This window comes from Eptatretus burgeri, chromosome 10, assembly GCF_056783735.1.
Source record: "Eptatretus burgeri isolate ZD-2024b chromosome 10, Ebu_testis_v1, whole genome shotgun sequence".
Classification (NCBI taxonomy): domain Eukaryota; kingdom Metazoa; phylum Chordata; class Myxini; order Myxiniformes; family Myxinidae; genus Eptatretus; species Eptatretus burgeri.
Genome location: NC_140970.1, coordinates 46,771,563 through 46,784,784, shown reverse-complemented (window position 1 = coordinate 46,784,784; position 13,222 = coordinate 46,771,563). Strand labels below are relative to the sequence as shown.

General features: G+C 43.9%; 1 protein-coding gene across 1 annotated transcript in view; it reads right to left on the bottom strand.

Moving 5' to 3' along the window:
• IMP4 (IMP U3 small nucleolar ribonucleoprotein 4) overlaps positions 1-12,855 on the bottom strand; it is a 33,722-nt gene extending 20,867 nt beyond the window's left edge. Inside the window, exons 1-4 of the mRNA XM_085898138.1 lie at positions 12,780-12,855; positions 912-1,020; positions 733-816; positions 501-610 (exon numbers count right to left, since the gene is read on the bottom strand). Of these exons, the coding sequence (XP_085754264.1) occupies positions 501-610; positions 733-816; positions 912-1,020; positions 12,780-12,782 (306 nt within the window). The 5' untranslated portion in view covers positions 12,783-12,855. The remainder of the gene's footprint in view (positions 1-500; positions 611-732; positions 817-911; positions 1,021-12,779) is intronic.
• Between the last annotated feature and the right edge of the window lie 367 nt (positions 12,856-13,222).

Below are 13,222 nucleotides of genomic sequence, written 5' to 3'. Positions count from 1 at the left end.
TTTTCTGTTTTGACCCCTGTGCCCCCAATTCCCCAACCTCTGGGGCATGAACCGGAGGAAAATTCCAAAACATCATTACACATTGCATTCATTCCCCAATGTTAATTGCATATTCAAAGTTTCATTCTAAATGTTTAAAAATATGCCCACGATTGAATTTTTTGGCATTTGACCTTTTGACCCTGTCCCAGAGCCCGGGGGGTGGGGGGCAGGCCAAAATGATACTGCTCTTACACTTTCGTGCCATGGGGTGATCATAACTACCAAGTTTGGTGAATATTTGCACAACTGTTGAGGAGATAGTGTGATGGAGACAGACAGAGCCAATTACAACATCCCCCCCATTTTTTTTTTCCAAAATCATGGGGGATAACAATCAGTGTAAAGACCTGATGGAAGGCATTACACGATCCCCTCAAAGGTAAGTTAGCATGGAAGAGACAGACAAGGATTAAACATGAGGTTCCTTGTCCTGATGCTTGCCTCCTTTCCCTTTATACCTTTGCAAACTGCTTCAAGCGTGAACTGGGATCACGAGACGTAGTTATCATCACACGAGGGTCCTCAACTCCCGCCCAGCGGTACTCATCATCCATGTGGCTGGATACACCTATCACAAAAATTAATACCACTCCTCTTGTGAAAAATACAGCCTTCTTCCATGAAAGACAATTTGCTCTACATTCCATTACTGAGGACACAAGAGTTATATTGTAATTGTATTCAGCTCACCCTCTCCTCCATCATCATCAAACTCAATGACTCTTTGCAACTCCAAGGCTTCCTTCTGGAGGTGAGATGGTATTACCAAGTTCTCTGGAGAGATGGAGAATGAAACGTACAAGTTATTTATCCTTTTTTGTAAGCTATGCATCAACCATACAATGAATGATGTGAAACAATCCACGTACCATCCAGTGCCTTTTTAACAAGTTCTTTTTTTTCTTCCACCTTCCTCTTTGCATCCTCCTGAGATTTGTTATACAAGTACTCCTTCCGCAAACGCACCTGTCTCCGAAGCTGCAAAGCATAAATACAACAGACAACACAATTTTCATTTCTTAATGAAGGGTATGAAGAACAGACGTGCCAAAAATAAATATAAAAACCAATGTCACCCCCAGGGTGACCAGTATCTTGCCAAAATGTGAACGTGAGCGACTTATTTATTCGATTAAAGTTACTCAAAAAATAAGGGTTTCGTCGACCTTGATGCTTGACCTTTTTGTGACTTTGACCTTTATATTTTCGTACGGTTAATGGTATCTCTCCAGGACCATTGTACATGAAATATCAAGAGATTTTGATGAGAACTGAGGAAATAAAATTTTCATGAAAAATCCGTTTTTTCGTCATGACGTCATCAAGTCAAACTTTTGACAGATCTGGAAAGCACTTATCAAGCGCTTTCATATGAGGTATTACTCGATATGGTATCTAAGATTTCAAAATTTGACCTTGAGGTCAAAAACTTTCAACCTCTAGCGCGAACCATGAAGGTCAAGGCCGATCGCCACCAAAAATTAATCAGCTGAGCGCCAGACCATGAACTATATTCCCATGAAGTTTGAAGACGATCCGATCAAAATTACTCAAAAAATAAGGGTTTCGTCAACTCCCCTGATTTGCGACAAAGTGACCTTGACAATTTTATGCACTGAAAGGGACCTCTATAGGCCTCTGATATACGAAGTTACAAAAATTTCCAATGATAACTGTGCTCTGCAGAGTGATCGATACGTGATTAGACAAAAAAATAAAAAATAAACACAAGCTGACAAACATATCTTGCAAAAACTTCGTTTTGACAAGATAAAAATACATTTATAAGTGTGCCAATGCAAAATACACACATATTATATATATATATATATATATATATATATATATATATATATATATATATATATATATATATATATATCCCTCCCATCACCACACCCCACGTCACATGTTAAAATTACACAGGTGCACAGAGTCAGAAGAGGCAGGTCACATGAGAAGAATTGCTTTTCAACACAGAGAACGCAGGACACTGTTTTGAGGGTCGAGGGTGTTTGGCATTCTACCGGTATTCTGTATCCCATCTTGCCTGTATTACGTTCAATCTTCGGCTCATTTGGCCAAATGTAATCCTCCTGAGTGTCGGGAGGAGGTAATTAATGATGGACAACTTAACTGGAGAGTCAGACTTATCCAAAGCAGTTAAGACCCTGTCTATTCCAGAAGAGCACAATGCTAAACTGTTGGTCATAGTTTCGGCCTCCGAAGGCTCCAAACCCTTGAGTCCCGAGACTCAATTAAAATGGCAGTGTTCGAGTCTCGTGTCAGATTCCTAGGTCTCTGAGGGACAGCTGAGGAGTCATTTATGGGACAGATTCCTCCACTGAAATTGTTGACGTGAAGAGCCATTTAGCTTGTGTGAGAGTTGATGCCCACCATCTTACTACAGTCTTGGATGGGGTTAAGGTCGACACCACCTTGATTGTTTTGACCTTCAGAAACCCAGTCCTACCCCCAAAAGTGTTCCTGGGGTATCAAGCCTTCACTGTACATCAATACATCCCATCCCCCTTAAGATGTTTCAAGCGCCAAAAGTTTGGGCATACTGCTCCAGCCTGCAGGGGTAAACAACACTGCAGCGAATGTAATGGATACCATGAATGCAGAAGCTGCACCAGTGATAAAATATCTTGTGCTAACTGTGGTGGGGACAACAGTGCAACTTTCAGAGAATGTCTTGAATTTCAAAGAGCTGCCAAGATCCAACAAAACAAGTGAAAACCCAAAGGAAACTATCCGAAGAGGTTAAAGTATTGTTGTAGTTTTCCGCTGCGTTCGGACGACCGTTTAAACCGAAAGCCGCAACCCAGTCGTGGCTTTCCGGACCAATCCCGGAATCCAGCCACGGATGCCTTAACGCATCACAAACTCGTCAATTATTCTGTCCACGCACTACAGGGTCAATCGGCGGATCGTCGATATACCTAACTATTCGCGCGGACAGAAATACCGAGTTTATACCTCGACGGGACCTGTACGAAAACGAGCGGCTTAAGCGTGCTCGTTCCGTGTGCGAAGCCGAGCGGTTTCAATTTGCCAAATCCCGTCGGACCAGATTATCACTTTTTATCGGCCTTAATAGTCAGTTAATTCCCGATATATGCCGTGGCAGTCAATGCAGGGAAAAAGACGCAAACGAGCAGGTGAACGTTTAAACAATGGGGGATTTATTTACAGTAGGCATGCAGTCAATGAATGGGAGGATGGGTACGAGACACGAGCAAAGCCTACAGCCGGTTGCCATTTCATTTACAGCACGCACTTATCCAATTCTACTTACGGGACAAGATGCCACAGACTTCCACACAAAAACCCAAGAAAGAAAAGAAACGGGCTCGTAAGCCTTTAATGTTCCTCAGAGCTGGGATGACTGGAAGGCTCCGAGAGGCCGGGCCGGTTACCTTTTCGCCCCTCTGTGGCGACTCGGTGAGCTTCGGGTCGGCGACCCTTGGTGTCTCCGTCTCGCTGGCTCGTTGCCAACGCGGCAGCGGCTTCGAATGGCGGCTTGGTGGGTCAAGGGCCTTGCGATGCGCCCAACTCTCCACTGCCGTCTGGCTGCTCTCCAAGGCTTCTCCCACGGGCTACTGCTCCAGCGAACTGCCGCTCCAGTGAATTCGACCCACCAACGACTAGACCTCTCCCACCAACTCCACGACGACACTCTACTCAACCACCCCCTCCTGCGTTCCAATGCGGCTTTTATCGGGTCCGGGGCGCTCACCCCTCCCTTCCTGGCGTGCGGGGGAAAGTCCTTGGGAGGGAGATTGGTATGTACTTATGCCTTTTTGAGGGCCCCACCCCAACTGTCAAATCTGTTTTCTTCAGGTGGCTTTCTGGGAGTGTTGTTCTTTGGTGTAGAGGAGGTCATTCTTCTTCAAGGCAAAAGTCCGTTTTGGTCCGGTTATGTTTGTGGAGGTGGCGTGGCTGTAGAGTTTGTTGCGTTGTGGTGGGGATGGCGTGCTTGTGGAGATGGCGTTGTGGTAGAGTTTGTTGTTGAGGAGATGTTGTTTAAAATAAAAGATAGCAAAAGAATAATGGCTAACTCAAAGATTCACAGCCCGGCACACATCGGTGGGGGGAATCTAACCTGAAACACACTTATTGAAATAACTGATCTCTGGGGAACCTGAATGGTGGTTTGCGAATTTCCACAACCGTAACAGTATTAATAAAATTGGTGGTAGTTCAGACTGAGAGGAAAGACCAAGAATGCCAAACAGAGTGTGAAATCACCGACGTGGAAATGAGGTTCATCTGTTTTATCACCGAAGTAGTAAACCGCAGAGCCCAAGCAAAAAAGGAGAAGCAAGAAAAATCAATATTACATCCTCTACAGCCATAAAACACCTGGGTTGGGAGGGAATCTCTTCCAAGGAAATCAATGAAATATTCAGCCAATCAGGTAATAAAAGTAGAGGGTTGGATTCTAAACAGTCCATGTACTCCCCCACAGATTAATGAGAATTTTCCAATGGAAAGCAAAAAGCTAAGTCGCTCATGGGTCTGAGTTTATAAAGTACATGAGAGATTTCACAACCAAACCGGATATATACTTGATCTGCATACAAGAAACCTGATTAAAATGTCACAACCGATTACAATCCCTGGTTATACCCTCATATGCAGGGATAGAGCAATCGGAAACGGAAGTGGATGTGGGGTGTTTGTCAAGCTTGATGTTGCCATCATGGAAATCAACTGCAATGCTGAACTGGAATGGAATATAATCAAAATCCCATGTACAAGAGAGAGTGTCACAATTGTAAATTTCTACAATCCTTGCCAACCGCTGATCTTTTGCACAGCACAGGAGGTCCAAAACAGGTGCGAATGGATGATCCTTTGGTGTGGCAACTTCAATAGCCACAATATTCATTTGGGGCTTTGAACTTACCGATATAAATGGTGAGTGCATCAACATCAATTAATTTGACCTGGTACTTTTAAATGACGGCAATGGGACCCCAGTTAATCAATCCATCCACTGGGAAGTCGTCTCCTCTCGACCTCACCTTTGTCTCCTCATCCGCAGTAGTGAGATGTGAATGGTGGGTCCACTCTGACAGTTTGGGTACCGATCAATGGGGGGGAAGGGATCGAGGTCGTGGAGATGATCCAGAGGAGGAGGTTGGAAATATGTGTGCAGGAGACCAGGTTCCCTTCGTGTACAGCCTTTTGGCTACTGGTTGCATCATTGGTTAGGGACGCAGCTATGCCGCTGATGCAGTGCCCCTATTACTAGTACTTTGGTGCTCATTTCATTGACCTCGGAAGGATGGCAGGCTGAGTCAACCCCCTGGTGTTAATTCGGCGGCCAACGGGACTCGAACTCAGACCCTAGGATCCCAAGCCACCACCCTAACCGCTAAGCCAACACCAGGCTTGTACAGTTTGGGTAGTGAACATCTTCTGGTGATCGTTAACCTGAGGGACCCAGATCATTTGGACAGACCCTCCTCGTGGAACCTTTCCAAGGCCAACTGGGGCTGCTTTTCTACGTGCTGCTCTGAGGAAATGAGGGAAGAGCTTGCTAACAAGAACATTGACACCTTTCATAGCAACTTAGTCAAAACTATAAATACACACCATCGCTCAGGATTCAATCCCCATTTGCAAAACTTCACCTGGTCAGAAAATCAAAGTTCCCTGGTGGAATGATAAATGCAAACAGGCTATCCAGGCTCGGCGGGCCACTCTTGAAAGAGTTCGAAAATCCCTGTTGATTCAAGATGCCATTGAGTTTAAAAGGAGATGAGCTCAAGCCCAGTGAGCAACCAAATAAGTCAAGACAACTTCTTGGCACTCCTTCTGTTCATCCATCAACTCGGACGTCTCTCTTAAAACCAACTAGAGCAGGGTAAAACGTATGTATGGAAGCAAAGGTGTCTGCAACAATGAAACCATCTGTCTGAATAGAGACAAGGCTACCACCCTGGGAATACACTTATTCAACATCAGTGGAGATGCGAACACTAGAGTTCAAAGTGCATAGGCATCATTTTGCCAACAAAGCCATCCTCAACAATGCCAGTCCTACAAGCTGTACATTCAACCTAGACTTCACACTTTGGGAACTCAAGCAAGCCATTCCAAAGTCCAAGAATAGTGCGCCTGGTCCTGACCACTTAACCTACTCTACGTTCAAGCACATGGATGACAGGATGCTTGGGAGTGTTCCTTGAACTCAACAACGTTTGGTCTTCAGGAAAGCTTCCTTGCGGCTGGAAACACTCCACTGTCATTCTCATTCACAAACCAAGAAAATATCCCACAAACCCATCTTCCTTCCAACCGATTACACTCATCTCATCAGCAAAATTATGAAGAAGATCAGCAATGAATGTCTGGTCTTCCACCTGGAAAAGAACAACCCGTCATACAAGTACCAGAGCAGGTTCAGAAAGGGACGCTTCTCCATCAACCACATCGCCTCACTGGAAAACGACATCAGGAAATCTTTAACCCCGTTCTTCATCACACGGCCCGCGAGCCACTGGTGGCCCAAAGTGCGGCCCCTGACGTGTGTAAATGCTATCAAGTTGACTCAATGGGTTCAAATGAGTGTTCCAATGTGATGAACAAAAGTAACGTAATGACATCAGGAGATGGCAATATGCAAAGAATTCTGCTTGCAGCCCAGGAACCACAATTTTTTTTTTAAGTACATGGAGGCAGGGCCTAATAGCAGCCATTTTGAAGTCTTGCAGGTGGTGTGATGGCTCTCACACTGATGTCTTATCGGCAAAAGTGACCCATTCTAAAAAAAAATAGTGAAGATCACTGCTTTAAACAATCACGAGTCACTATTTGGAGTATTCCTCGATATCCACAAGGCTTATGACAGTCTGGAAAGAAGGCCTTTTGTTAAAGATATATCATCAAGGGATCAAGGGCAGAATCTTCTGGTGGATCCGTGACTTACTGTCCAACAGATCCTTCCAAGTGAGAGAAGGCCAAGCCCTGTCCAATGTGTTCCTCATGGTAACTGTTTAAGCCCCACTCCATTTAACATCATGATCCACGATGCAGCCTCTCCTTCAGGCCCCATAGCAGAATAAAGTATCTCTTTGCAGAGGACATCGCCGTGTGGACTGAGAGCAGAAATCCCCATTTTTTTTGGACAAAAAACTCCAGGCTGATGTTTAGGATCTAGCAGTGGGTCCAAAAATGGGGAGATAATATTTCTAGATCCAAGTCCAAATTCATAATTTTCACCTGTAATAGGAAGGCCAAGGACAGCCAAGGACATATTGACAAGTCATTGCAACACTCCTTTAAGCTTCCTCGGATGTGTCCTTTCTTGGGATTATCTTTGACGGGAGCCTAACCTGGAACCCCCATTATATATATATATATATATATATATATATATATATATATATATATATATATATATATATATATATATATATATATATATATATATATATATATTTGTTTTTTATTACTTGCTGCCAAATGTGAAAAAGGCCTCATCCTTTTACGTAATCTCTCCAGTACAACTTGGGGGAGCATATCAGGAAAGCCTCCTTCTCCTATAAAAAGCCCTTATCTGCTCTCAATTTGACTATGGCAGCCAGGCCTTTTGGGTAATGTCCAAAACCAACCAGAAAAATTTGGAAACCATCCAATGCAAGGCACTCTGTGTGTGTCTGGGAACCTTTAAAAGCACTCTGGTTCGTGCCCTCCTTGTAGAAGCCAGTAAGATGCCCTTGTCTCTTCAGTGGGAAGTATCCAATTTGAAGTAATGGGCTAAGAGCATTTCGTCTGGGGACAACCATCCAGGCAAAGCTTTGTTCTCAGACTGTTGGGAGTAAAAAGCTCTCGGCAGACTCTCTTTTGGACTTGCATGCGTGAGGGCAGCAATTGAAATGGGTTTGGTCCTTTACCTGTAAATCCCTCAAACAGTGTGTCTATTTGAACCCCCTGGACTCCAGAAGGCCCTCGTATACACCTGGATTCATGGGGAAAACTGACAGGGACAACCTGGTTGTGACATGTTAACAAGCCTTGGAAAATATCAACACGGAATGGAGTCAATCCTTACACATCTACACAGGCAGCTCTAAAGACTCTGCATGAGCGAGAACTGCAGCTGCTTTTTGCATCGCAAACGTCAAGGTGATAACGTCAGTGAGGCTTTCCGATTATAATCTTTCAGAGTTGTCGGCTGAACTCTTTGCCATCGTTTTGGTTCTCGAATGGACAATTGACTTCAACCCCCTTCGCACAGTTATATTTTTTAATTCACTCTGGTCTGAAGGTGTTGGAGTCCCAACAGTCGGGATGTAGGTACGACCTGGTTCTTTTTCTTTTTTTAATGTTGAAGGCTTCAGACACCGACTGAAGAGTCCTCAGAGGCCAAGCCTTAAATAAAAACTGCATTGATAGAAAAGTAAGGAAAGAGAGAATAGTCTAAGAGTTTTTGAGGAAGTAAAAAAAATAAAAAAAATCTGCTTTTTGAAAAGAAGAAGGTCATAAGTGTTTGGGAAGACGTGAGAAGGTAAAGAGTTCCAGAGTTTGGCAGTGGAGGGGAAGAAACGAACACCGTAATGGTCCACCTTTGAGTTGCAAATGGCCACACAGTAATCATGTGATGTAGTGGCTTGTCCAGTATTCCTTGGTCTCGCTAATGGTGGAGGTACACAAGCAGCAAGTTCTTGTGAGCAGAAACCAGAGTAACATTTGTAGAAAAGAGAAAGAAAGCCTACTATGTGGTGTTATTTGAGGTCACACTGGTAGAGTTGACAAGTCGAATAACTTTGAATTCAATTCAGTCCAGTGAGTATGTGGAACTGGAACCTCCCCAGATGTGAGAGCGGTTCTCTATACAAGGAAGAATCAATCCTTTATATAGTTGAAGCAACTGTTCAGAGGAGAAGAATCTTCGACATCTGAACAGGACTCCTAATTTATTCGATGCAGACTGATCTATTTGAGTAATGTGTGGATTCCAAGATAAATTTGATGTTAGAGTGATACCTAGTAGGTTTATTGTATCACATGGTGTAATTGTAGAGCTTTCAAAGGAGATTGGAGAGTTGAGAAGAAATTGAGTTTTTGAAGTATTAAACTTAACTTGATTACATTTTCCCCACTGGGAGATCTTGTCCAAATCCGAATTTAAAGAGGTGGCTGTGATGAAAGGAGATGTAGATAGAGTGAGGAAAGATGGGGAAGATGGGAAAGACATGGAGGAATGTAATGTGGAGTCATCAGCATACGAGTGCATTTGGTTATTTGTGGAAGAAAGAAGGTCATTGATAAAAAGAAGGAAGAGTGTTGGAGGCAGAATGGAATCCTGGGGGACACCGCTGTTGATAGGGAAGCGGGGAGATGTTGAACCATCAACAATTATGGAGATAGAGCGGTCGGAGAGAAAGCTCGATATGAGATAGCAGAGTGAAGGAGGAAAGCTGAAAGAGGGAACCTTGGATATCAAACCCTGATGCCAAACTCTGTCAAAGGCTTTTGAGATATCAAGGTCGACAACAAAGGATTCCTCAAAGTCTCTCAAAGAAGAGGCCCAGAAATTCATAATGAAAGAGAGGATATCACCTGTAGATCTTGCCTTGCGAAAGCCATGTTGGTGGTCAGATAGAAGACTGTGAGATTCAAGATGCTTGAGAAAATGGGAATTGAGAAGACATTCAAAGACTTTGGAAACAGTAGATATCAGAGCAATAGGACGGTAGTTAGAAAGGTTTGAACGATCACCCTTCTTTAAAATAGGCTGTACTAATGCACGTTTCCAGGTAAGAGGAAAAGTTTGGGTTTTTAAACAAAAACGAAACAAACGAGCAAGCACGGGTGCAAGTTCTGAATCATGTTCCTTCAAGACACGGGAAGGATGCCATCTTGCTCGTCGGCCTTGCTTATGTCCAGAGAGAGAGAGAGAGAGAGAGAGAGAGAGAGAGAGAGAGAGAGAGAGAGAGAGAGAGAGAGAGAGAGAGAGAGAGAGAGAGAGAGAGAGAGAGAGAGAGAGAGAGAGAGAGGAGTATTTTTTTGACTGCATGAAAAAAAAGATTACAGGGAGAGACATAGGATTGGTGAGGGGAGCATCAGAGAGAGATGGAATGCTCGAGTCATCCAGTGTGGAGTTGGAGGGGAAAAGAGAACCAAAGAGAGTTGCTTTATCGGTCAGAGAGACAGCGATAGTATCATCGGAACGGAAAAGCGAAGGAAAGGTAGAGTGACAGAAGTTGTTGGAGATACTTTTGCTGAGGACCAGAAAGATCTATTAGTGGAAGAACATGAGAGGACGTCACATTTCTTTTGAATAAAGGAATGCTTCGCCTCACGAATAACGTTTGCAATGATTTCTGGCAGATATGAAAGCTGAATGCGAGTCAGAGAAAGAAGAGTTTTTCCATGTCTGATATGTGGCATCCCTTGCACAAAAGGCCCCAGAGCAGGAATTATTGAACCAATAATTGGTAAGAGAGATAGATTTGAAAGAGAAGGGTATACAAGCCTCCATTCCTGCAACAATAACCTCAGCTATACGTTCAGCAGAGATAGAGGCATTGCCCGAGGAGAGGCAGTAGTCTTTCCAGGGAAAGTCGGACAAGAAGTTTCGTAAACCAGTCCAGTCAGTATTATTGAAATGCCAATACTGGCGTTTCGTCGGAGCAGTCGGATGAGACGAAGTGGTGGTAAGTAAAGTGATGTTCACGAGATTGTGGTCAGAAGAACCAATTGGAGGTGAAATTGTGTAATTGTAATGCAACGGATTGAAGGTGAAGAACAAATCTAAAGTATTGGTCGTGTGGTCATGACGATCTGGGATATGGGAAGGGTGGGTGATAATTTGTTCCAAATCATTAAGAATGGAAAATATAAGAGCTTCAACTCCCCCAACATCGATGTGGGAAGATTTCAGCCACTCCCTGTGCTCTGTACCTTGAAGTCTCCGAGATACAGAAATTCTGCTTGAGGGTGTTCGGATGTCATGGCCTCATGGCAAGAGTTAAAACAGTCAAAGAAAGCTGTAAAGTTTGTAGAACTGGGAGAGCAGCAAGTGAAACAGAGAAAGATAGTGATGGTCGGGAGACAAACGTCAAGCCAGATGACAATAAAGTTTGGAGATTCGGGGTCCACAAGGCGTACAGCAGGCATGTTGATGTTGGAGTAGACACAGACTCATCATTTGAAGCGGAATCGTGAGTGAAGTTTGTCGTTCGAAATGTTGTAAGAATTAACATGAACGTCATCTGTGATAATTAGGTCTCAGAGAAACAAGATATTAGGAGAGGAACTTGCTGGATGATGTTCAACATCAGAGGAATGATTTGAAGAAAGACCACGGATGATGGTGAAATGAATTTAAAAAGAGTCACGTTGGTTCAAAAGGCAAGGGCCTTGGGAGGGACTGATACTACTACTACTACTACTACCCGAGCCCCCCCCCCCTCTCTCGTTGGCAGCAGAGACAGGCAGGTCACCGGAGATTCTTCACACCCCATAATGCCAGGAACTAGGGGCCATTAACTCTTCAGAGGTGCTTCACCTTAACACGGCTAATTGGAGGGCACTGTCATTGACCCGTGCTAGATTCATCTCCACGTGGGTATTGGAGGCGATGAGGCCCGTGAGATTTTGTGTGCACTCAGTTCAGATTTTGAAACTAAATCCTTGTCGGCCCATCAGAACTTTCTAATGTAATTAGGAGTCGTGTTTACAAAAAAATTAGCAATTTCAGTGGGACACCACAACCAATGGGAGATGGGTGCTACAAGTTGCACCCTATGGTTGAATCCTCAGTCGCGTTTCCCGAGTCTCCCGAAGAGACGAGGGAATCCTTTAGTCTCAGACGTTGTGCTCTCAACTCTTATTTACATCCGATGGGGTGTCACGCCATGGGGTCCTGCGAGCGGGGTAAGGTTCCTGAAGATTTGGAACACATCTTCACACAATGCCATCGGTACAGGGAATCCTGATCGCGCCTCCTCCACTCTGCGCAAGAGGTGGGGGATCACCTGGTCAGGTGTACCGGACACACCTTGCCGATCGAGCCAAAAGCACACTCGACTGCGAATAATCGTTAAAATTTATAAAAGAAATGTGTCAATCAACATGAAATCCCCAGTACTTGTCTGTTCCAGCCGAAGTGTTTCAGTGTGTGGTGTACATTGAACCTCATGGCTCTGAAGAAAGAAAGAAGAAAATAAATAAATAAAAAGAAAAAAAAGAAAAAAAAAAGAAAAAGAAGAAGAAAAAGAAGAAGAAAAAGAAGAAGAGAAAGAGGAGGAGGAGGAGAAGGAGAAGAATCTGCATATTTGGAACACCTTTCGCCCTTTGGTACAAGGCGAGCACTCACAACCAGCCAACTGACCAATAAACTGACCATGACCAATAAATGAGTACCAGTTCCAGTGTGGGAGCTGGTAGAGGGGCACTGCATCAGCGACACAGTCGCGCTTCAAGAAATGATAGCTACCCTGGCAGCGAAGTTGCTATACGGCCAAAAAACACACACACACACACACACACACACACACACACACACACACACACACACACACACACACACACACACACACACACACACACACACACACACACAGTTTTATAGTTGGATCGAGATTCAAATTCAGGAGACTCAGCGAGACACAAATCTCTAAGCTATCGAACGGACACTTCACATCAACAACAATCGACAAATAATTAATAAAAACACGTCGTTTTACACCGGTCACGCCACACCGACCACTTACCATGTCGCGCGTGAAAAGCCGAATCCACGTGGTGCAGCAACACGTGACTGCAACAGACCTCAATATAAACGCCAGGATTTAAAAAAAATTACAATTTCTTAACGCTTTTTCTTCTCCACAGCGAGTAAGAATTATTTTTGTGCGATGACGCGAATCCGCGTCATTCCTGTTAAACACTAATATTCGCTGAAGAATGGGAAGCCAGCCTCGCTGAAAATAAATACACATATACATCGTTATTTTCGAACTTTACAACCTTTGTTATTTTGTGCGTAACGGTGCAGAAGAGGGCACAACACAAACAAACAACAAACAAACAAACAAACATACAAACACTTTATTCGATTCACTTGACAGTAATACACTCTGTTAGAGTGAAAGAAACATATTTTATTTTTTTAACAAAGAAGACGTCCCAGCTTTTCGGCCAAACTCCTCGCTCG